General features: G+C 51.1%; 7 protein-coding genes across 7 annotated transcripts; 2 read left to right on the forward strand and 5 right to left on the reverse strand.

Moving 5' to 3' along the window:
• Positions 1–358: 358 nt before the first annotated feature.
• M431DRAFT_96154 (hypothetical protein) lies at positions 359–2,925 on the reverse strand (the record flags this gene model as incomplete). Its single annotated transcript, XM_024924794.1, has 3 exons — positions 359–1,540; positions 1,650–2,120; positions 2,212–2,925. 3 exons carry the CDS (start codon positions 2,923–2,925, stop codon positions 359–361), a joined length of 2,367 nt encoding a protein of 788 aa, XP_024769925.1.
• Positions 2,926–3,954: 1,029 nt separating this feature from the next.
• Positions 3,955–6,653, forward strand: M431DRAFT_20183 (hypothetical protein). Its single transcript, XM_024913337.1, has 3 exons — positions 3,955–4,563; positions 4,642–5,027; positions 5,095–6,653. The coding sequence occupies exons 1-3, from the start codon at positions 4,286–4,288 to the stop codon at positions 6,315–6,317; spliced, it is 1,887 nt and encodes a 628-aa protein (XP_024769926.1). The 5' UTR covers positions 3,955–4,285; the 3' UTR covers positions 6,318–6,653.
• A 28-nt stretch (positions 6,654–6,681) lies between these two features.
• M431DRAFT_263800 (hypothetical protein) lies at positions 6,682–10,840 on the reverse strand. The gene is made up of 5 exons (XM_024913886.1): positions 10,726–10,840; positions 10,306–10,597; positions 9,242–10,217; positions 8,695–9,177; positions 6,682–8,600 (listed from the first exon to the last, which is right to left on the reverse strand). Exons 2-5 carry the CDS (start codon positions 10,521–10,523, stop codon positions 7,089–7,091), a joined length of 3,189 nt encoding a protein of 1,062 aa, XP_024769927.1. The 5' UTR covers positions 10,524–10,597; positions 10,726–10,840; the 3' UTR covers positions 6,682–7,088.
• A 297-nt stretch (positions 10,841–11,137) lies between these two features.
• M431DRAFT_512453 (hypothetical protein) lies at positions 11,138–11,617 on the reverse strand. The gene has a single exon (XM_024919839.1). It carries the CDS (start codon positions 11,554–11,556, stop codon positions 11,323–11,325), a length of 234 nt encoding a protein of 77 aa, XP_024769928.1. The 5' UTR covers positions 11,557–11,617; the 3' UTR covers positions 11,138–11,322.
• Positions 11,618–12,633: 1,016 nt separating this feature from the next.
• Positions 12,634–15,037, reverse strand: M431DRAFT_95954 (hypothetical protein; the record flags this gene model as incomplete). Its single annotated transcript, XM_024924765.1, has 2 exons — positions 12,634–13,130; positions 13,189–15,037. 2 exons carry the CDS (start codon positions 15,035–15,037, stop codon positions 12,634–12,636), a joined length of 2,346 nt encoding a protein of 781 aa, XP_024769929.1.
• Positions 15,038–16,096: 1,059 nt separating this feature from the next.
• Positions 16,097–18,044, reverse strand: M431DRAFT_486211 (glycoside hydrolase family 76 protein; the record flags this gene model as incomplete). The annotated part of the gene is made up of 4 exons (XM_024916367.1): positions 16,097–17,293; positions 17,368–17,720; positions 17,787–17,891; positions 17,954–18,044. 4 exons carry the CDS (start codon positions 18,042–18,044, stop codon positions 16,097–16,099), a joined length of 1,746 nt encoding a protein of 581 aa, XP_024769930.1.
• Positions 18,045–21,445: 3,401 nt separating this feature from the next.
• Positions 21,446–22,401, forward strand: M431DRAFT_263888 (hypothetical protein). Its single transcript, XM_024913887.1, has 3 exons — positions 21,446–21,616; positions 21,867–22,098; positions 22,155–22,401. The coding sequence occupies exons 1-3, from the start codon at positions 21,533–21,535 to the stop codon at positions 22,169–22,171; spliced, it is 333 nt and encodes a 110-aa protein (XP_024769931.1). The 5' UTR covers positions 21,446–21,532; the 3' UTR covers positions 22,172–22,401.
• Positions 22,402–22,782: the final 381 nt, after the last annotated feature.

Consider the following 22,782-nt stretch of genomic DNA (forward strand, 5'->3'; position numbering starts at 1 on the left):
TGCTTGAGTCTGGTGTCTGCTACTATTACTACATCTTTCTGGCATCTGCTGCTATGGCTTTTCCTGGTTTAGGGCATTATCAGTCAACACATATGTGGTTTTAAATGGGAGACACAGGATGTTGGGTAACAGACCTGGGGTACTGGCTAGTATTTCTCTTCTTTTATAATCGTATTTTTTCTTAATAATACTTCTTTCATAATAATGTTTTCTCTTTCTTAGTCATTTTTTGTTTTAACACTATTGAACAAGCCCATGTTATTTTGATACTCTCGGTTTCGTCAAGCCCCCATATAATCTCAATACTCTCTCATCCTCATCAATCCCAAAAGAAACAACAAGTAATCATAATCTCCGATTAGTCCGCACCCGAGTAGATTCCGCGCTTTGTATCCTTGGCAATAAGTCCCGTCAAGCTCTTTTCAGGCTTAGGATAGTCTGGTCTTCCGCCCAAGATATCAACCACCTCTCGCATGTCCAGCCAGTGCGCCACCTTGGGTCTTCTGTTTGGCCAGTCTGTGTGCTTCTCCTCCAGCTCCTCAATTGGTGTAAAGACAACCTCGGAGCCTTGGATGCCAATGACACTTGTGCTGTTGGGATCCTTCTTCACCCGGTTGTGCGCGTTGCGGCCATATTCCTCCAGGTGCTGCATACACTTAATGGCCAGTCGAACGGCACGGCAGCGGTCCATGGGCGAGGGGACACCTCCTTGCTGCACGTGTCCGGGGATGCTCTCTCGGCTTTCAAATCGGTCGTGCGCCTCATCGCGGATGATGCTGGCAATGAGCTTTGCGTCGTACACCTTGCTGGCCTTTTCGTTGACAAGAATCAGGCGACCAGCGCGGGACTGGCCCTTGTCCTTGCGGAAAACCTCCTTGAGGTGCTTGACGTCCGCATTCAGCATCTCGAGGCTGATTCCCTCTTCGGGAATGTAAACGGCAGAGGCCCCCACGCTGAGGCCACCCAGCGTTGCGACATAGCCCGAGCGTCCACCCTGCGTCTCGATAACAAAGACGCGGCGGCGGGTGGCCGAAGCAGACTGCTTAATCTTGTCGCAGTAGTTGACCAACTCGTTGAGACATGTGTCCGAGCCCAAGGAGTACTCGGTGCCAGGAACGTTGTTGGAAATCGTGGCCGGCAAGAGACAAAGGGGAATGCACAATGATGGATACTCGGCTCTAGCCTTGCGCAGCTGAGAGACGGCGTGGAAAGCCTCAAAGCCGCCAACAATGAAGAGGGCGTCGAATTCGTACTGCTCAATGAGGTTGGCAATCAGTTCCATGCCGGATTCGGAAGGGAGCTCGCGGTTCGTGCCAATCTCGGAGCCGCCTTTGCTTGCCCATCCGTCAACTTCGAGCCAGTCAAAGGGCCGCACGGCCCCGAGAGGTGAGTCGCCGTGGTGGCGAGCGAATCCGGCGAAACCATTGTGAATGGCAAGGGGCTCGTGCCCACGAGAGAGGCAGTATGCAACGGCCGCGCGCACAGCGGCATTCATACCACCGGCAGGGGCGCCGACGTTGATGAAACCAATTTTCATTCGCTACGGAAGGGTTAGCCAACATGATTAATAAATGAACAAAGAGAAAGAAGGAAAATGGAAGAAAACAAGATGAGGGAAATCATAGGGGGGAAACTATGGTAAGACTAACGCTCTTCTCGGGCAACTTGTGATCATCCACCATGACATTGGTCGTTGTCAGGTAAGACTTGTACTGGTCCGAGAATTCGGTATCTCGGAGGCTCATGGCCTTGTCGAAATCTTTGGCATCGACAGCAACGGCCACTTCTTTGGTCTCCTTGACAGCCTGCATAAGCGGTTTTCGCACAATCTTGTTCTCGTTGATGGCAATGAAGCAAGTTTCGGTCTCGGGAGTGGCCTCCAGCACAGCCTTGACGGCTTCAACACCTTGTAGCGTGGCGAGCATGCGGTCGTAGGCTACTGCTGTGCCTCCTCGCTGGACGTGACCCAGAGTGGTGATTCGGGTGTCGAGGCAGAGGCCACCTTCGCTCTTGTCGGCCAAGAGGTCTTTGATCTCGTCGGGGGTGATCTTGGTGCCGTCTTTATCACGGGCGCCCTCTGCGACAATGACGATGGTCTTTCGCTTTCCCATGTTACGGTGCTGTCGTAAGGAAGAAAAAAGACACCATGAGTTAGCTGTATAATTCTCATATCTGGAAGAAAGGTAAACGTAATTGCGCATTATGACTTACTCGCTGAACCACAATCTTCATGTCCTCTCGCCAATCCTGGTCTCTCGGCCGCTCGGGAATGAAGACAAAGTCAGCTCCCGTCGCAACTCCAGCTAGAAGCGCTAGCCAGCCGCAGTGTCGTCCCATGACTTCAATTACAAAAGCACGAGAATGTGAAGAAGCCGTGGCTTCAATGTAGTCAACCATTTCGCAGATACGCGAGAGGGCCGAGTAGCAGCCGATGGTGGCATCCGTACCGGACAAGTCATTGTCAATGGATCCGACCAGGCCAACAATGTTCAGATGCTTGTACGGCGCAACTTGCTCCGGAGTCAGCTCCTTGTTGTCAACAAGTTCCTCAAGCAATGAAGGCCATTCCGTCCGGAACTTGTCAGCACCAGTCAGAGAGCCGTCACCTCCGCAGATAATGAGGGCGTCAATGCCATTGAGCACCATGTTCTTGGCGGCCGTCAACCGGCCCGGTCGTTCGTAAAAGGCCATGCATCGGGCTGTTCCGATGAGCGTTCCACCTTCGGACAGAAAGCTTCTGACGTCGTCCCATCCCATCTGCCTGATGAAGTCGCCGCCCTGCACCAGACCCTCGTACCCCTCGTAGATGCAGAACGCATCGCAGCCCATGTGAATGGACATGCGGACAACGGCGCGAACAACGGCGTTCATCCCCGGGGAGTCACCTCCCGAGGTCATGACGGCAATCTTCTTCTTGAGCGCCATTTTGGTCGGTAGATTCGAGCCGAAGGCTGAGGTGGTGGTGTATCCAAGTCCGCGAAAGAGAGCCCGCCAAATTCGTCGAAAGAAGCGGCGGAAGGTAAGGAGAATGTCAATGGGCCCCGGAAAGAATTCTAGGTAACTCTGAAGAGGCATTTAAGAGGGCCTGCCGCCCGTGAGCTCAGGGATGAGCAAAATTAGGAGATGGCGAGCAAATGATACGGTATGGAATGTTGGTGTAGTTCAAAGTGGCATGAGGGGAATTGGTAGACAAGAAGCTCTTATCGGCCCTTCAAATGGATGTTATCAGCTGGCGGGGCAGTTCTTTTTTTTTTTTTTTTTCCTTTTGGGGATTTTTCCTCCTCTCCCAGCACTTTTACTTTTGAAGATATTGAGGAATGTAGAAGAAGAAGGTATAGAATTTTCTAAGATGGATAAGGATGGGAGCCACAGAGCATCTGAAGCTGAACTTGCTGGACTATCGCTGACAAGAAGATATTCATCATTCGTCATTACAGCTGACCGACCCCTCATACGTAATTAGTCGGTTGTTGCGCCTGTGCTACCGAAACTGTAATTGGGCTCGTAATTCAGCGCCGCCCAGCTCCTGATCCTGATCCCGCGCCATATCGCATGATTCCCTGGGCGGGATCAATGCAATTGGGCATTGACTACAAGCACCACGTAATGGCAATAATGTGAGTGAGGGAATTTGGGAATCGACCGGTCGGTGACATGGACAGAGTCGAGAGACGCCGCAAATCTGCGACAGGGCTGCGCTGCACTGCACCAACCGCAAGGCTTCCCACAGCACGGAGCTCCGGCAGTCGGCGGCTACTGCGCTAGGGCCCCCTGTAGCCTGTATGTAGGAATTCACAGGCTGGAGCTTTCGGAGCTTTGCGAGCAGCACGGCGTAATTCCAGCTGGATGTTGCCACTAGTGTAGCTCGAGTTCGCAATAACTTTGGTAGCATCGCAGTCCATGTGGGCTTTTCTACACTTGCTCCGTAGAGCTCCAGCAAATGCCCACTTGTAGCGCTCATCAGTGCGCTAACTCGATCACGGACAGTGAAAGCCACAAGGCTACCGTCTCATGTCACCGAGCACCCACTTCTTGAGTGCAGGTACATTCTTTGGCTCCGCAGCAACTCATCCAGCGCTAAACCATGTAGCAAATCAGCGCTGGCCTTGAGCTGTCCCCCCACGTCCACTATTCCCCCAACCACGTACCTGTAGCTCTCAGCCTCGTCAAGCTGCAGCTCCAGACATTCACGAGACGCTGCCACTGGTCGCCATTCGTGTCGCAATCCATCTTATGAGGCTATTGCTATTCACAGAAGAGCTTCCGATTACCGATTAGACCCGCCATGTCGTCAGGCGACGGCCCGCCGCCGCTGTCACTGCGGCCGTTCCCCGTTGCCGACCAAAAGCCCAAGAATCTCGCCGAGTTCATCGCTCGAGTCAACGCCCAGCCTGGCGGCTTCCGCTCCGTAACAGAAGACAAGCTCCGGGAAGATCTGAAAAGCAGCGAGAATTCCGATGGAGCGGCCGATCACGATGAGGAAATGTCCGAGGCTGGGGCGGAGAACGACGTCGCGGAGAAGGATCCCAACGTTGCGCGCATGGAGGTCCTAAAGAATATCGAGTAAGAATGGCTTATACAACGAATGATGATAACCCATTCACTTTCCTCAAGATTAAGTTGCTAACCCTATAACTGCAGTATAGCCAGTAATATTGCTCTATTGACCCTCGACTCCATGTCCCTTCTCCTCTCCAAACAGAACCCGACGCAAGCTGGCTTGACCCTATCTCAGCAGCTACGCGATATGGTCGGTATTGGTACTCTCGGCGCAGACAGACTTAATGACTCCAACTCTACGCCAGCCAAGACAAAGGATCAGGAAGCAGTCGCCATGGGCTGGACCATTATGGAAATCAACAAGACGAGAGATTCCGCAGAAGAGGCTGCTGCGTTCTTGGAAAAGGAGATTAGTGCAGAGAGCAAATACTGGGAAGACATCATTTCGGTCAGGAAAGCTGGTTGGTCCGTATGCAAGGTTCCACAGGAGAGACACACTTTGGGTGTGAGGTTTGGCTTTTCAGAGGGTATGTCGAGCCTTGCACAATTCCACGGAACACATTTCGCTGTGCAGCAACTAACCCATGTTACTAGCCGCTCCCGAATTCAAGAATAACGGCTTAGCGCCAATGAGACGCGGTGACAATGGCTCAACAGACCTGGATTTTGGTCGATTAGGCGGCGTATCAGAAGCTCTTGTCGTGACGTACGAAAGAGATGGCAAGGTGCTTGGGCGATCCACCACTCGATCAGCCTCAGAAGATGGCTCGTTGGAATCACGAGTTCTAGAAGCACGCAACACCATCTTTTCACAAGAACTTTGGCACGAATTAACCAAAGAGTCGAGGTCACTGGCCGCCTACGATGTTAGGCCTGAAGGGAAGAAATTGGTCTGCCAGGCCGACGACACAACAAAAATCACCTTTGAGCTACTGCCCTTGGAATCATGTCCTTCCCACGACGAGAATCTTCCAGAGAATGGCCTGGCGGAAAAGACTTCCATGGCGCTGCATATTCTCCTGAGCTACGCCCATCGGTACAACGAGCTCATGAGGATTCGGCCTGTTCCGCCTCACATCTCTCGCACCTCTCGCCAGCAATCCTACGCTCTCCTTCGCCCCGTCCTCGCACGCACAATGTACCTAAAGAACATTGAGGAATCCACGCAGTACGTCGGCTCTCTGGTCAAGACCCTTCAAAAGGCCGGCCTCCCCTCTTCAGTCATCCTACGCACAACTCAGGCCAGCGCCTCCGATCCCAATTCTCGTGGGCCGAACCAGCTCTCCGCATCACAGACTTTGGTCCGCAATCTTCTTCAGACGCAAGACTTTACCCTTGAACTCACCATCCTGCCCGAAATATCCTTCATCATTCGCGCTCGGGCGTTTAGCTTCCCCGTCACGGCGACGTACTACTACATCCTCCTCCCGCCCTCGTCGCCTCTTCCGACCATGTGTCCCCCTTGGGCAGAAGGCTATCCCAGCGTCCGGACTCTAGGCGACTACCTCCGCACCGTCGTCGTCCGCGTCCTTACCAATCATTTCGTCACCTTAATTGCTTCCGGGGCAATATTACACGACGAAACAACCGCCGCCGCTGCAGAAAACGCATCTAGCGAGGCCGCCGCCGACAAGAACAACGTCGACATCCACTTCTCCATGGAACACGAAGACAACGACGAACTAGCCCTATCCTTCAGCAGCACCTCGCCAAACGGAACCTCCAACACATGGAAATGGTCCGTTAGCGGACCTAGTGAAACACGCTCGGCCAAGGATGTCGTCAAGACGCTCGCCAAAGAGCAAGAGCTCGCTTAGAAGGACGAGCAGCTCGCCGAGGATAATTCCTATACGTATTTAAATGCTCCGGCCCAAGTTGACGATTGGCTCACGATTACGGAGACGCAATGGTCACAGACAGAAGAAGAAGAGATTCAAAAAGAGGTGACTCTACAATATGACGAGACGGCGGAAGAAGATGAACCTTGGAAAAATAACTCTCCTACCTCGAGTTTTTGATGTGAGAATAGCAATTGAGGCCTGATTCTTGGTTTGTTTCAGGCAATACGGCAAAATATACAGGGGTCACGGAGTTTCGTTTAATGATTGGACTGGGAGTCTTTGGTAGTTGCAAGAATATATTGCTTCGTTAGGACCTTGCTATCACTCGTAATCGTGCATGTATCACAGAGTCCAAGAAGATCTTCAAGGGATCAAAAAAAAGCTCGATTCAGTTTGTCTATAATTAACATGATCGTTTTCTCTCATTTCATTACTTCACATAATGCCGTTTCGTCTTGTGCCATCCCTTAGCATATAGCCGTTTTGTCTCGCTTTCATAACAAAAACCTCCCTCGGTAGCTTGCCCGCAATCTCGCTGTCAGCAGCAAATAGCCCTTTAACCATTCTTCATCGAACCCAATTTATCAAAAAGAAAACAAAGCAAGTCGGCATCCACCTCTAAAAACAATCTCTCGTGAATCCACGTAAAACTTCGTAAAACCTCGTAAACACAAAACAGCAAAGAAAAGGAGACAGAGATGGAGGTGGAAACCAATCCTGTCCATCTCAATATGATATGCTCATGCATTAGCGGCCGCTGAAAAGGAACTTGAGTTCGTTCACGCCCAGCCGTCCAATCTTTGAGCTCTCAGCTTCATCCAGCGCCGCCTCCACCATTTCCTTCTTTCGCTCCTGAAGCTCGACAATTCTGTCTTCGACGGTTTCCTTGGTCAGAATGCGATACACCTTGACTTCTCTCATTTGACCGATACGGTACGCACGATCAACGGCTTGCATTTCAATGTACGGATTCCAAAAAGGATCCATAATGACGACGCGAGACGCCGCAGTGAGGTTGAGTCCAGCATTTCCCGCTCGCAACGACACCAGCATGACTTTGACGTCGCTCTTATCGCGAAAGTCTCTTGCCGCGACAAACCGCTGCTCAGCAGACATGCTTCCATCGTATCGCCTCAGTTTGCCCGGATAGTCGTCGTGCCACGCAGCCACCTCCAGCAGATCCAGCAGGAGAGTCCACTGAGAAAACACAATCGTCTTTTCGCCAGTCGCATGAATTTCCTTGAGTAGATTCATACACTCCGACACCTTGGCGGCAGGCAACCAAGTTTTCCGCAAATAGCTCATGTATTTTTTGAAGGCGGCTTTATTCTTGGACGCCTCTTTTCGAAGAGTCTTTAGCATAGAAGGCCTGATTTCGGTCTTCTTGTCCTTTTTCTTCTTCTTTTGCTTCTTTTCTTTTTTGATTTTGTCTTTTTCTCCGGCCTCCGAACCACTCTCAACCTCGTCTCGCACGATAAAGTCTTTCAAATCACCATAGCGGTCCACTTCGTCATCTGTCTCATCTTCGTCAAAGTCGTCTTCGTCTTCGGTAGAGCTATCGCTCTCTTCTCCTTCAGAGGTAGATGGCTTGATAGATTCCGGCATATGCACCTGCTGAAAGGCTTCATAGGTGAAGCACTGCCTAGGATCGAAACTGCCACGGCACACAGGGCATTTAGCCGTTACCGTATTGGTATCATTTCCTTGTTGAAGATTCATAGTCGCTGCACTATCCACCAACTGAGAAAGGCACTGTTTACAACTGTCATGCCCGCAGGGGGTGTAAAATGTTGGCGACTGAACGGCGTCGTAGCAGATAGGACACTCAAAGGCGTCAGCCTCCCTTATCCTCGCCACGATGGACGCATCCAGTTTCTTAACCAGCTCAAGCATCTCTTCACTAGAGATTGGCGCAACGTCATCCACATCTAGGTTGAGGTGAGGGTGGCAGCATGCTTGACGTAGTCGAAGCAGAAGAACCAGAATACTGGAGTAGTTTTTCCCCACACTACCCTCGCGAAGATATTTGCTGAATTGCACTTGAGACTTCTTCTCCAGTTGATTGTAAAAGTCACGCTCATCCCCCGATAGCTCGGCATACACAACTTCTTCCATCTTCTTAGGCAGCCTTAGGATCGGCTTACCATCTAGCTTGGAATCCTTTTTGCGACGAAGCATGATTGCTTTAAGGAGGGCACGGAGTCTATTCATGGCAACATTTTTCGGATCGCCATTTCGGCCAAAGAGTACACCAAAACTCTGCAAAATGATTCAGCTTAGTTAAGTGCCAAGATTTCAAAGAAAGGATCAAGGGGGTTGAGGAATGAAGAGGTGGTAGTTGGGGCTGTCTTACCCTGCGAAATTGTTCCCAGATACAATATGGCTTTATCCGAAGGAAACAGAGCAAGGAATAAAGCTCAAGGACGCCATTCATCATGGGAGTTCCGGTGAGGCACCATCTATGGGTGGCATTGAGCTTGTGGCAGGCTTTGGCAGTCTTGGTATTGTGGTTTTTGATGCACTGTGCCTCATCAAGAATAACCCGGTGGAATTTAGATTTCCTCGGGTTCAGAAGCGGAAATTTTGCTGAGTTGGTTCTATCGGTAAAGTCAATGTTACGGCCTGCATTGTCCTCCATAAACTTATCAAGGCGCTTCAGCTCCTGGGCTATCGTGCCATAAGTAGTCAGGACGACATCATACTTGAGTAAATCGTCGGCCGTTGCCTTTTTGTTGTGGTATACAAACACAGACAATCGATGTGAGGGTTTTGTTTTCTTATAAATCTCCTCTTCCCACTGTCGAATCAAGGCCAGCGGGCCAATGATTAAGTTTGTCTAACGCAATAGTCAGCTCAAGTAATGCAAAAGGTGCGTACATGCTACGTTGGTTGGGACTCACTTTGGGGCGAGATTGGGCTGGACGTGATAGCATGAGAGCTAGTGTTGATATAGTTTTTCCAAGACCCATATCGTCGGCCAGAATACCACCTTTGTTGGTTCCTGTCTCCATCTGCTTCATCCATGTCAAGGCTAGCGTTTGGTGAGGGTAAAGAGCATGCTTAAGGCCTTCTGGGGTTCCATCCCGCTTGCCCTCTGGAATCTCCATGTCGGGACGGATATTTTGCAACAAATCATCCAACTCCTGTTCCGTTACTCTAGGATCATGGAATGTGTCGTTGAGATAATCCATTAGCTGGCCAGAAAGAGGGTCGCCATTGTTATCGAGACCGTTGGCGTAATCAAACATGCTGGTTCTGTTGATGATATCCGACAAGGGTGTTCGACTCTGGCTTGCAAGAACCGGCCCCATAGGCAGGTTAGGCCTCAGAGGAGGTCCGGGATATGCTCCAGGCATCGGCATATGCCCAAACGGCATCTGATTGTTTCCAGCAAAGGGTGTACCTGGGAATGACTGGCTCACAGCTCTGAAAGACGGGAGTTCAAAGCCATTACCAACGGGAGTAGGGGGGTTACTGTGCCCCTGGAGTTGTTGCGGCTCTAAAAGACCTGAGAACTGGTTATGCCCAAAAGACGGGTTCGCCGTAGGTGCGGCCAAGAGCGAACCCCAGGCTACTGCTCCATCATGAGGTCCACCACCAGGGATAATGACCTCAAGTTCGTCGTCGGAAGCGATCTCTATAGGAGCTTCAGGGGCATTAGAGCGTTGCGTCGCCATAAGCCTAGAAAAGGCGGAGGGCTGGTGGGAGCCCGAGCTTCGAGAAGGTCCAGAAGGTCCAGAAGCGCTCCGGGCTGAAGACTGCGAGTCCTGGCTTGAGAGACGCAAGGCCATCTCTCTATCTTCCTTTTCTTGTCGGTGCCGCTCAGCTTGCCTATACTGCTCTGCGATCCGTGTCGAGTCGGCATCGACATCAGCCCTGCCTTTTGCGTCAGTGACAGGCTACAGAGAAGAAGTAGCAATCAAGTACGGATGGAAATGCATCTATATAGTTATATGGTACATACCCAGTCAAATCGATAATCTCGACTTCGCCGTCTGATGAAGGAGGGTCATATGCCCTTGAAAAGCCACCAAACGGCGATGGCGTAGTCCGTCGAGACTTACTCGACTCACGTCCAACACTCAGATGAGCCGCATCATAATTCCGCTTTCGATTCAGCATTACCAGCGAGGGGCTCTCTCCATTCTCGGCAACCGGGAGAACCTGTCTCGGGGTATCCATGACGGCTGAGGAACGATGCGATCTTGAGGCTCCAACAGGGGCCGGTGTCGCTGTTCGGCTGTGATCTGAATTTCCTGACGAGAAACAGGTCAGTATTAAATAGTTCAACTACTTCCAGACGGAAGATAATGATGAGCCTGAAGGGGAAATAACGCCTCGAGAAGCGCCCAAGGCATCCAAGGAGAAGCGCACAAGCGGGCACCTTATACGTCACACAGAGAGCTGGCAACAGGAGCCAAGGAGGGTCTGATGAAACGGGCAACTCCCGAGTGACTGAGACCTGCCGGTACAGAATAACGGAGACCGTGGGATTAAGGGGGGAGATTTCACTTGTCGATAGAATCGAGCTAGTGAAGTGGCGTGAATGCAGTGGGAGGCGAAAAGTGAAAAATTAAACTGAAGTGATGCAAGGGAGAGAGAAGAAAAAGAGTGTGTACTTGTATGCACAAGCGCCTGGCAAAAAATGAAAAGGGAGGCGTTGGCACCGTGAATTCGATGCTCTTTTCTTCAGGCTTTTTCTTGGTGCCGCATGCCTTGCCTGAATGATGCAAGGAGAAAGTGATGATGAAGTTGGGATGAAAGTGCAAAGTAAAGAAGAAGGAGCCCAAAAATCCCCAAACCAAGCAAAAAGATACCGGGCAGCAGATAAGGATAACCAAAAAGTTGCCCATCCAATTCAATGACGAAAAAGCGCACGTACTCACTTTGTGGTGACGACGCTGGAGCCTGTGAGGCCTGGCTTTGGGCATGTGCGGCTCTAGGACGACCTATTACTATAAGAAGAAAAAAATGCACCGAATCAGCATTTGCACAAACAGCTCACGGCATCATGACAGGCTCTCGTACTCGTATCTTGGCCGGCTTCACCACCGGCAGCAGTCATGGACAGCGTCCTCAGCATCCGCTTGAGCCTCACAATCTCCCTCCTCGCCTCGTCCCGCTGCACCTCCGCATCCTCCCCGGCCTCGTCCTGCAGCGAGTCGAGAATCACCTCCTGAACCGTCAGCTCCTCCTCGAGTGCCTGGCGATTCATTTGGATTTGGAGAGGGGGGGTGGCCTCTTCTATGCGCTGTCCTTGTTCTATTGGCAGAAGACGACACCGAAACACTTTACAGGCACCGGGCTGTGCAAAGAGCCAAGCTTGTCTCTGCTGCCTCCTCAGGTAACCGGGCAGATTTAGGCAGAGATGGTTCTCGACTGTATCCGGCCAATGGTTGTATGCCCGCCTCACACGGACGATGTTACACCAATTATTACTCGGTAGAGACAGTCAGTCGAATTCCGGCTTAGAAGGGATGAGAGGAGGAGACCAAGCCGGAGAGTCAGGACGACAGAATTATATATAAAGAAGAAAAAGAAAAATAAGGCGAGTCTAGAGAATACGTGTTGATATGCTGTTGTAAGTTTGGCGTAAAGTATTGAAATGATGAAATGTGAAAGTACAGATTAGATTACAGAAGTCGCGTCGCGTATTCCTCTATCAAAAGCCGTTGAATTATTAACGGTCTCGCTGGCTTAAAATTTCCAGGCGGCAGTTACAGTTGGACGTTTCCACAAACGGAAATGTGGGGTTAGCCGCCACTTGAGTGACATCTTTTTGTTTGCTCGAGTCAGTTCCAATTAACATGTATTAGTACAGCATCTCAAGAGCGACGTCTCCCATATTGAGGGGTTGAGTACACGCAACTTCAATATTTCGGTGTTACGAAGTGAGGATAAACGCCAGCCTCAAAGTTTCATTTTTAATCTTTGAAATGAGCAAATATTGCAAAAAATATCTCATTAAATATGGAGAAGATTCCTATCGAACTCGATGGAGTGCATTACTCTCTAGCCGCCATCTTAGGCAGAGTATATTAAATAAGGCTCATATATCTCAGCCACCAATTCCTCTCAAGCGATACCAGATCGCAAGAAACTCAAAAAATATCGCAAGAGGAAAGAAATTTAATCACAGTGCCTCTCCTGGAAAAAATATAGAAAAGAATACATGTGGCTCAAGTATATCCATAGATCAACCCAAAACGCCTCTATCAACAATATGCTTCTTCCAATAACTCAAAACGCTGTACCGTAGTAGAATGCCGTGGTAGAATAAAATAGATAAAAATCAGCTCGATCCGGATCCGTCAGTAATCTTGTGCCAGACTTTGTCTATTTCATTCGACAACCAGTCCCATATGCCCTTTAACCCACCGGAGCCCTCGTCGTCATTGTCATCTTCATCTCCCTTGTCGTCGTTGGGCTTCTCCGTGGGGGTCACTACTGCCTGGCTTGTAGTAGTGTGAGACTTTACAGATGTCGAGGTAGTCGACGGTACAGAAGCAGAGGACGATGACGACAGAGCAGAAGAAGAAGAAGAGGTTGGCTCAGGGGGCACTGAAGGACGTTGAATATCCTGAGTCTTTACAGCCTGCAAAGAAGTCGTCGAGGTCGAAGTTGAGGTCGAAACAGCGGAATAAGATGTAACGGGGTCAACGGGCACTTCAGGCTCATCTTCAGCCTTGTGAGTACCAATCGGCTTCAGGGGCAGCCGCAAAGTTCCATTGTTAGGCCTAGGCTTCAGCCCCAACGAGTCGCACAACAAGTTGTAAACCTCAATATTTTCTGACAATAAAGCATTAGTCGGTGTTAAGATGGTCATTCAAGAATACGCAGCACTTACGGAATACATCAACTTGGCTATTCGCCGGGTGAGGAAACGCAGGACCTCTAGCGATGAAAATAGCTCTCATAAGAGGGTGCTCGTGATCATATCCGTGCAAGCCGCGAGGGTGATACACGAGCTTCTCCTTCTTCGCCTTCTCGACGTCGAATTCCTCCTTGGTGACAATGGCCCAGCCTGTCTTGGGCACAATCCACAGCGGAGCAATACGGTCGTTTTGAGAAAAGTGATAACGCTCCGGCATGTTCTTATCACGAAGGTAGACTTCAAAGTTGGGGTTTGACTTGGCCTTTTCTGCCAGGCCGTCGTACAGACCTTGCAAGTCGTCGAGGTTCTTGGGTCGAAGCCCATATAGAGGCCAGCCGTCGATATGCTCAATCTTGGAAGTGTCCACGAGATCCTCCAGCTGCAGCAGTCGAGTCGTATCTGTCGTAGCCATACCATGGTCAGACACAACAATGACATTGACGATATGTGTCAGGTTTCGTGCGTCGAGCCCCTTGAAGAGCTGGTCCATCATGGTATCCACCCTTTCGATAGTAGACCGAATCTCCGTGCTGTTTGGTCCATACTTGTGACCATCACTATCAACGTTGGGAACATACGCAGCAATCAGCTGTGGTCGCAAGCCTTGAGCCTCGACAGATCCGCTCTCTCTTCCGGGCAGGTCCAGCCAACCAAGAATCCGCGAAACCTTCTTGTCTAGACTCTCCTTGCCATTGTACTTGTCGACAAAGGTAGGCTCCAGGTGCAGAACATGTGCTTCGCTGCCAGGCCACATGTGAATCGCACTGCGAATGCCCTGCTTCTCAGCCGTCACCCAAAACGGCTCGCCACCCCACCACTTGGGGTCCAAGCTCCCAGCAGGATCGGTGTAATGGAACTCGGCCTTCAACTCGGGATCCCAGAATGTGTTGCCCACGATACCATGGGCCTCGGGGTACAGACCGGTGGCGAGCGTATAGTGGTTAGGAAAGGTGACGGATGGGAACGATGGATGCATCCATTTGGGGGAGACGCCCTCCTTCACAAAGGCGTTTAGCCGTGGCGTCAGTCCCCGCTGCAAGAAATCGGCGCGGAAGCCGTCGAGGCTAATAATAATTGTGGTTGGCGCAAACAAGGCGGTGCCGTTGCTGGTGAGGTGCATCTTGAAATTAGACTTACGGCCCTTTGACAGCTTCCAGGCGGCCAGAACCAGGATTGCGAATCCGATGGCGATCAGCGAGTGTATAAACAGCCAGCGGCGCCAGCTCCGTCCACGCTGCGACTTTGCTTGGGCAAACGCATTAAGGTTGCGGCGGTCGTACTCGTCGCTCTCGCTGCTGTCACCGGTGGAGCTGCCTTCCTTCATGCCGCCCTCCTCCATCTCGTACATGAGTTCGCCATCTTCACCATGCTGAGCCTCCTCCATGATCCTCTTCCTCTTCGTCTCCCTCCGTTCCCGCCTCTTCTGCTTCTGCTTCCCCGCCAACCTCTTTTCAGACACAATATTCTCGTTCGAGCTGCCCGCAGTCGACATACTTCCCAGACTCGACTTTCGCCCCAGACTCCTAAAGGGATTCGGCAGCGGCAGCGCCAGAGCCGATCCGCGGCGCACCAGCTCCTGCTTGCGCCTCGAGTCCGTCACCAGCTGGTCCAGCTCCTCCTCCTCCATCAAGACGATGCGGTCATGGGCCAGCAGCTCGCGGCTGTTCCTGGCGCGCTGCTGCAGCGCATCGTCCTCACTATCCGTATCTTGGTCTCGGCTGTTAATGGATGACGCGTCATCGTCGTATGCGATCGGGGACAGCAGCGACGAGTTGTCGCGATCCCCCTTTGCCGTGCTTGTGTCGAGGAGATTGATCGACATGTTGTTGCGGCCTCAGAGAAGCCCCTGAGGGTGGCGGAAATGCACTTTGAAGAAACGCAATTCAAGATATTAAAGAGACACGAGGTTCCCAGATCGGCCGAAATATCCACCGGCCCACTCAGGTGTCAAGCCAAATTAGGAACAGTCTGCAGGGTACTGCTCCCTGGTACTCCCACATGCTATTTCCGCAGCCGTTTGACTCCTACCCTATGACTGGTTACACGTATTTGTGATTTGCTCTGTAGAGCATCAACTTTGAGGACTTGTTTCAATCTTTTTTTATTTTACATAATTAAATTTGACAGCTTCTCTAAAAGCCGTAGACCAATGCATAATATTTCGTAAGTAGTCGCAATGTCTGAGGTTGCGGGCGGGGAAATTTACCTTTGGTATTGACGCCACTCGTTATCCATCACGGTAATTCACAAGCAAGCAAAGAGTCAAAAAACAGGGGCCGTACAATGAATAAAGTGGGTAGAAACGGTACGAAGAAGAATCATGAATGGCATCATAAAGCAGCTTCATCACTGCCTATCTGTATGTATCATTCGGATTTGTGACCTAGTCGTTTGCTCTCCTTCCTCCTCTTCTAAACCCGTTTGGCAAACTCGAGGATGCTCAGCAATACGCAAATCCATTTGCCTGCATACGTCACTGTATAAGCTGATGAGATTTTGATACCAGCCAACATTGTCTCGCTATTAACACTAATTTCTCACAAGACTCCTGTGAAATTGTTCGTGTACTCTAAACCATCCTCAGCCCTTCCTCCTATATGTACGTCACATCGTCGAGTTCAAATACCTTAGTGTATGCCATTGAACACGGGTTCATAATATATTCATCCGACATGTTAACCAAAAACCAAACCAGTTTCGCCATTGTTCCCAGATAATATCCGTTTAAACACCAAATTCACCGCTGAAAAGATTAAAGAGAGAGAGAGTTCCCGGGCCGATATGTATGTAGCCCAGAAAGAAGAAGAAAACGCCGTCCTGCTGCGCCCGGTCTGAAGAGCATCAGCAGCCCAAACTGCCAGCGGCTCACTCTTGTAGTCACCTATCGCTGCCGCTGGTCTTCAGAAGATGCCGCCGCAGACGACTCGGCCACAACAACGCTATTCCTGACCGACGGATTATGTGGCCAACCTATGGGCATGTTTGATAGCCGTCGCTGGCTTACTACACTGTGCCGGGTGGAATCGGGGGTCACCATTACCGGTTCGCTGAATGGATTCTTTGAGCTGCTCTCTGATTCGCCGTTGTTGAGGATTGACTTTTCATTGATCCTGATTCCCTTTTCCTTGTTGCTTCTCCTTCTACCGGCGGCAGCGGCTGCAGCAAATCCTCCACCCGCAGCAAGAGTGGTAATGGCCGCAGAGGCAGAAGACCAGAATCCTTTGAATTGAGCCACAGGGCCTTGAGGCGATGTCTCATCGAGGAAAATGAAACCCATGGCCACAACCACAGTAGCAATGGCTAGCAGTGTTAGGACAGCAGCACCAAACTTATCGGCGCCGGTGATGGGTTTATAGTCTGGCCCCTTTGGCTGGTTTCGACCAATGTCATCACCGCCGCCACCGGGATCTCCTACACTGGTGCCTCCAGTGTCTGCAGTCACCGGAGAGCTGCTATTCAGAATCAAGTTGGACATGGTGATCTCGAGGGCTGCCATCTGCTGTCCGACTCCAGTCGTATTGTCGTATTTGCCATCGTACCAGATGAGGCCACACATACGCTTATTCGCGCCGCCCTTGCATTGCTTCGCTGCAGCGACCGAAGACGCTCGTAGGTATGGATGGATGACATCGTACGTATGAGGCGCCCATTTAATCATCATTGTTAGCCAGCGCGTCAGGTAAGCCTTGAATGACTGCTCATCAACGTTGCAAGTATTGACCGATTCACAAGCGACCTCGGACATGATGTTGTTGTTGGGCCCTGTGAAGAACACCTTGCTGCCCTCAAGGAGATTGTCCAAGCGAGTCTTCCACGTCTGTGACTCCGTCATGTTGTACATGGCGGCGGCACCGAGAATCATGCCTCCGACGTTGTAAGAGAATTGATAGGGGGTAAGAACAGTGCAGTTAGTTTCAATGCCGGCGCCGTCATAGACGGCCCAGTTCTTGGTGTTGATGAGCTTTGTGGCAATCATCCAATCCCACGTCTTGTCAGCCCAGTCAGCGTAGCTCTGGTTACCGGTATACAGAGCTAACCTCGCACCGAGAGCGAAGAAGCATGCTTGTGAAATTGAGTTCTATACACCGTTAGTCTCAGGTATGATCTGATTGGCACATATCCCCACAGAGAGCAATCTCAATCTCAACCTACCTTGTAGTCATAACCATTGTTCCACGTGAAGATTTGCCAGCGCAGACCACCTGCACAGTGCTCGGTGTCCCATCGAGCGGCTTGTGTGTTGAAGACAGCTTGAGCAAGAGCGAGCCATTGCGGTTGATCAGCGGGCGGATCCGGAAACTTGTATTCGGCAGCCGACATGACGGAGAGGCCCCAAAAGCCTTGGTCGTCGTTTCCTTCGGTTCGAGTTTGGTTTCTCGGCATATAGTCGTTGGTCTCGCCGACTTGAAAGAGGAGTGCTTGTGAGGTTAGGTCGTTGTATGTATCGTCGCCGGTATAATACCAGTAGTCGATCAGCGTCCCCATCATGGCACCAGCCTCCCACCCTGAGAGCACGTATCAGTGATGAACCGAGATAGTGTGCTTACAACACAGCGCAGAAAATTACATACAAAAGTATGGATCGGGAAGAAGGCCAGGTGTATTGCCTGGCTGATTGCCGTTGTAGAATGACACCAAATCCGCGGCCATGTCCTTTGATACCGACTTGACAGAATCTACAAGCCCCAAGTTAGTGGCTGCATCAATTCCATAACTGGTAGGATCAGCATTCTCATACCGGGCGAATCTGGGTCTAAGTCATAGGCTGTGGTGAGTTGGCCGGCCACCAGCAACAGCCCGACGGCCAAACGGCCAAGCAGCGATGACATGATATATGACGGCGAAGGATATTCCAGAGAGAACAGCTCAAAATCTGATACCGAAAGACGATCCCATGGGTCGGTGATGGCGAGCAAGTGGTCCGTCGATCGAGGCTGTATCGTGGCCCAGGTGGAATGCAGCCCGCTATAGCTCCAGATCCATCTATACGTCGCCTCGAGAGCTTGGGCACCAACGTAGCGAACAGAGATTGGCGACGGCACAACACAACACACGAACACGGCAAGCGAGCGAACTTGAGCGAGAGACAAGGGATGGGATGGGGATATAAAGGGAAGAAGAAAAAAAAGGAAGACTGGAAGAGACAGGCGGCACAGCTGTGGAGAAGGGAAAGACGAGGTGAGCGGTGGATATACGAGCTACGAGCTACTGCATGTACTCTTTGTTCCCAACTCCAGAAGCGATCTGGCTGGGGAACTGACATTCGGCTCCGGAAGCGCTTGCATCGCTCGAGCAGCGCAATTGACGCTTGCCTGACGTACTTGGGCTGGTACGAGGTTTGGGGCAAACAACATGTTGTACATACAAGCGAACAGCGAGCAGTATTCCGGGGGTACACGCCTGCGGCAGACTCTATGAGCAGGTACCTGAGAGCTACCTTGAGGGAGGGCCATGGAGCGAACGATTGAGTCTGTCGAGCTGGAGCTGGAGAGCGCCACGGAAAACCTTGGTTGCACCACTTTGCTGCATCGAACTATCACAAAGCGAATGGCCCTAGCTCGGTGCTGAGCCAGAACGGGAACCTGGCATGGTGGCCAGGGTCCCAAATACGAGAGCTGCAAGCGGGCCAGCGCCTGAGCAATGACATCGGGGCCCCGCTGAGATCCGGAGCTTTTGTGTGTGTATACTCGTACTCAAATCCAGCGACGAGTTGCTGGGGAAGAGAAAGATCGTGGCGTCGACAAGGCCACTGCTATGTATCGCTGTTCTTGTTCTGGCGGCAGTAGAGAGACGAGAAACGCTGCTTTGGAGGTTGGCTCGATGCGGAAGTGGCCCGGACGGGAAGCATCGCCAAGGGCCGCTGGAAGGTTCGTCGCTTGTGTAGGTGCTGACGGCCCTACTAGAAGAATAGAAGGATTACAGTATTACCTGACGATTCTAAGCCAACGTCCCGTTACAGCGCTCGTATAATCGTGGCTGGTCCCTGGGCGCGGTGGTTGGGCCGTTGTGGTGATTCACTTCAGCCAAGCATGGGCAACCACACCAATTAGCACGCACTCGTAAGCTGATTGTTGGTGGGAGGGAAAAAAGGGCAAAAAAAGAGCACCAATCCAATCCAGCCTAGTAATCGATGGGCCCCAAAAAAAAGGGAAAAGAAAAGGGAGCGGGGGACTGGGGATTAATAGTAGACGGAGCACAAGCATCGCCCGTGTTTTGTTTCTTCATGTCTCTCTTTTTGTTGCGGCCGTCATACATGAGATGGGCAGCGGGCGATCGCTTATCGGTACCACCATCGATTTTCGATAGGGCGACCCAGCGTCGTGGCGTGTCTGGGCTCGACATGTGCATGATCTGCACGGATAAGCAGCCGACTACAGAGTACTAAAACTCCAAAAGAACCGCCATCTCGAGATAAAATGTAATACTGTACAAACGAACTGAAAATGAAATATATTGTCCATCCGGATAGTGTAGCCGTGAATCCCCCCCCCTTTCACTGGTCACGTTGGCGTCGGACCTTTTCCCAACTACACAGGTCAGCAGCCGTCCTCTTTCTTGGCACGCAAAAAGAGCTGTAGCTGGACCAGGGAGTGTGGAGGCTACTGGAATACGATGTAGTTATGGGGTCAAAGCAATGCTACTTCGTACATTCAACCTTCTGTACGACCCAGGATTTGAGGGTTATGTGTCTTTGTCGTCGTCACTCACCGTTTTTATATACTACCTGGTACACGACGGGAGCACAGAGTACGAGTATAAACGGGAGGCAACAAGGGGGGCCATGGAGTTGACTCCAGCCCTGTGGGTATCTTAAGGTATTTATGCCTATAAATACAGTGCCTTTAGTCACGATTCAAGCATCTGGAGGAGTCCACCAAAAACCTTCAAAGTTTAGCTGCGAGCGCTTACGAGTCTGCCCCTCAGGTACCCTGTAGAGCCTCGAGTTCAAGCGGCCTTTAACCGACACTCAACAGATATCCGCTCCGCACTTGAGCAACGAATATCGCTACCTGTATGTTGGCACCTCGCCCTCTGATAAGCTGATCCACAGTCTCTCGTAGCTACACAAGTACTGTACATTAGATGGAAGTGGCTTCGTAAAACACTGTATAGAGTTTGGACTACACTGTCCGGATTGGGTGCGGCCGGAGCTGTTTGCGTCGCTGAACCCGGCCCGCCGTCCGCCATTGACTCCGCACAGGAACCAAATACTACCGCTATTCTGCTCAATACTTTGGATGGCTTTTCACTGCTGCTTTATATAGATGCACAATGGGATATGGCGTAAAGGGGAGGCTGCCAGACTAGCCGCGCTCTCTCTAACAGGAATGCATCAACTCGCGCTTTCGTTTACTTGCGATGAAACCAGCCTGCGACAGTGGTGGTGTTGTTCGGCTCCGAGCCAACTGTGTCACGGTCTGTGCACATGTCCTGCGGGCTCGGCTTCGTAGCAAGTACCGCTGCAATCGACAGCATCTGCAGCTCATCCTCTAGACGGCCCAAGCTCTTCAACGTGCTGCAGAAACCGTTTCTTCCTTCTGACTCCCATCGTCAACTCTTGGCTCAGCATCACTCGATGACGCCGCCAGGCCGCTGAACCGGTTTCTGACCGAGGGCGGCAGAATCACGTGTGCCAGTGAGAAAGATGCGAGGAGCCACATTCTCTGGCGAGGCAGTGTGGCGGGGCAAAGTAGCGGTACAGGCGACAACCATGTACCGCTCCGTACCTCTCGTCTGAACCTGTCCGGAGCCTCAGGATGGCGACGCCGGTGGCTTCTCCGGGCTTCCCAGGGGAATTACAAATCGCTGGGAAAATAACAAACTTGCGTAATAGAACCAAGGCTTAGATGCGATGCGTATTATAGATTCATACAGAGATATCGGCTTACGCCTATTGTCCACCTAGGTAGTCAGCGGAGGGCATATTTCACCCATGTAGGCATTATACAGCACTCGGCCTCCGTAATCCGCCAGACGCTGGACGGGCGGTACCTGTGCAGTACCTGCTATCTACCTGTAACCCGTGAGGCTGGGGGCTCTTGGTTCCGCAGACTCCGCGCTGTCGTCAGCCGGGGGCAACGCCTCCAACAGGTATGCTCCCTAGTACCTAGTCGAAGGGGCTATTCTGCGGACAAAACGTAAACTTGTCTTCCTCAAATTCCCTGCCCGCCATTACGAACCGCCGCCTTCTCCAAGCCGCTCCAACAGCAAACCACCTCCATCGTTGTCGCTCGAATCCGCTGCAAAGCTCCGATCGCTTTTTCGCCTGCGTTTTTCTCGTCCGAGTCTATTGTATTGAATACCACATCCTGTCAAAATGGCCGACGCTCCATATGATCCCTACGTTCCCAAGAACGGTGCCCCCGGGGAGGACAACTCCAAGACGGGCAACCTGCAGCGAGTAAGTTGGATTTGCCGGCAAAAGACCCTCGTTTGAATGGATGGTGTTTGGCAGAGGATGGGATGGGAAAGAGTCCAGGATCAGCGCAAATGCGGCTCTCTTGGTCTCTTCGTCCCATTTGGCTGCGCATAAGCCTGACCTCTTTGGATTTTATGGCAGACGTGCTGCATACGGCATGGCCATGGATACAGAATCCTGGAAACGCAGTGGCTTGAAATATGGGCACTAACGGTGGTTTCTCTTCTTCTAGCAAATCGATGAGACAGTCAAGGTGATGCACGATAACATGAATAAAGTCGCGCAGCGTGGCCAGAACCTCGATGCTCTGCAGGACAAGACCAACAACCTGGCTGAGTCGGCTCAAGATTTCCGTCGTGGTGCCAACAGAGTTCGCAAGGCAATGTGGTGGAAAGACATGAAGATGCGAGTCTGTATTGTTGTCGGAATCATCCTTCTCCTAGTCGTTATTATCGTTCCCTCTGGTATGTTTCTGAGCGCCCTCATCATCCAAGTAAAAACTGCTGACTTGAGAATCTAGTTGTTGCGACACGTTGATGCCTCTCTTTCTTTTATTGGAGTACCTTGTTTTGTAACGTCAATGATGAGCACCAGACGTCGTTCTTCGAAGCTTGAAAAAATGAGCTCGGGATCAAATGAAGGGTTACGAATTGTTATTGGATGTTGGTTCTGTAAATGATGGAGTTTTTCTAAGACACGCCTCGGACTATTTTCACGGGAGATGATGCTCTGAGTTCTCTCAGGCTGGGTTATGCGTATGATTTGCAGGCCAGGCGTTTATTCCGACCAATGGAGATAATGTGTGCTCTCTCTGGTATTATCGGAATTATAATGAGTCGATGTCTGGTCACGTTATTATAAATTGGTCCACTGATACATTTGCTGTGATTTACTGAACTGTACACAGTTTTTACGAGGTTTTTGTGTTTTATATAAGAAATTGTTGGTGCTGCTGCCTGTTGAAGATTTGAGGATCAATATCAGTGACCAGCACCTATGATTAAGCAAATAGCCATGCTCTCATGTACGAGTCACGCTGATCGTTCCTTATACGTCACGTCATTCTTTTATTCTCGACCTGTGCTTTCTCCACCGAGGTTCATTAAAGGGCAACGATATGCAGCTCCAACACCAGTAGTTCGTTCCAT

This window comes from Trichoderma harzianum (genome assembly GCF_003025095.1).
Source record: "Trichoderma harzianum CBS 226.95 unplaced genomic scaffold M431scaffold_15, whole genome shotgun sequence".
Taxonomy (NCBI): domain Eukaryota; kingdom Fungi; phylum Ascomycota; class Sordariomycetes; order Hypocreales; family Hypocreaceae; genus Trichoderma; species Trichoderma harzianum.

Excerpts from the sequence above, each read along its gene's own strand:
- M431DRAFT_20183 (XM_024913337.1), top strand. The coding sequence starts at position 4,286 with ATGTCGTCAGGCGACGGCCCGCCGCCGCTGTCACTGCGGCCGTTCCCC. Across the intron at positions 4,564-4,641 it reads GAGGTCCTAAAGAATATCGA|TATAGCCAGTAATATTGCTC; the intron begins GTAAGAATGGCT and ends CTATAACTGCAG. Across the intron at positions 5,028-5,094 it reads GAGGTTTGGCTTTTCAGAGG|CCGCTCCCGAATTCAAGAAT; the intron begins GTATGTCGAGCC and ends CCATGTTACTAG.
- M431DRAFT_263800 (XM_024913886.1), bottom strand. The coding sequence starts at position 10,523 with ATGGATACCCCGAGACAGGTTCTCCCGGTTGCCGAGAATGGAGAGAGC. Across the intron at positions 10,218-10,305 it reads GAGATTATCGATTTGACTGG|GGCTGATGTCGATGCCGACT; the intron begins GTATGTACCATA and ends CGCAAAAGGCAG. Across the intron at positions 9,178-9,241 it reads CAGCCCAATCTCGCCCCAAA|ACAAACTTAATCATTGGCCC; the intron begins GTGAGTCCCAAC and ends CTATTGCGTTAG.
- M431DRAFT_512453 (XM_024919839.1), bottom strand. The coding sequence starts at position 11,556 with ATGAATCGCCAGGCACTCGAGGAGGAGCTGACGGTTCAGGAGGTGATT.
- M431DRAFT_263888 (XM_024913887.1), top strand. The coding sequence starts at position 21,533 with ATGGCCGACGCTCCATATGATCCCTACGTTCCCAAGAACGGTGCCCCC. Across the intron at positions 21,617-21,866 it reads AGACGGGCAACCTGCAGCGA|CAAATCGATGAGACAGTCAA; the intron begins GTAAGTTGGATT and ends CTCTTCTTCTAG.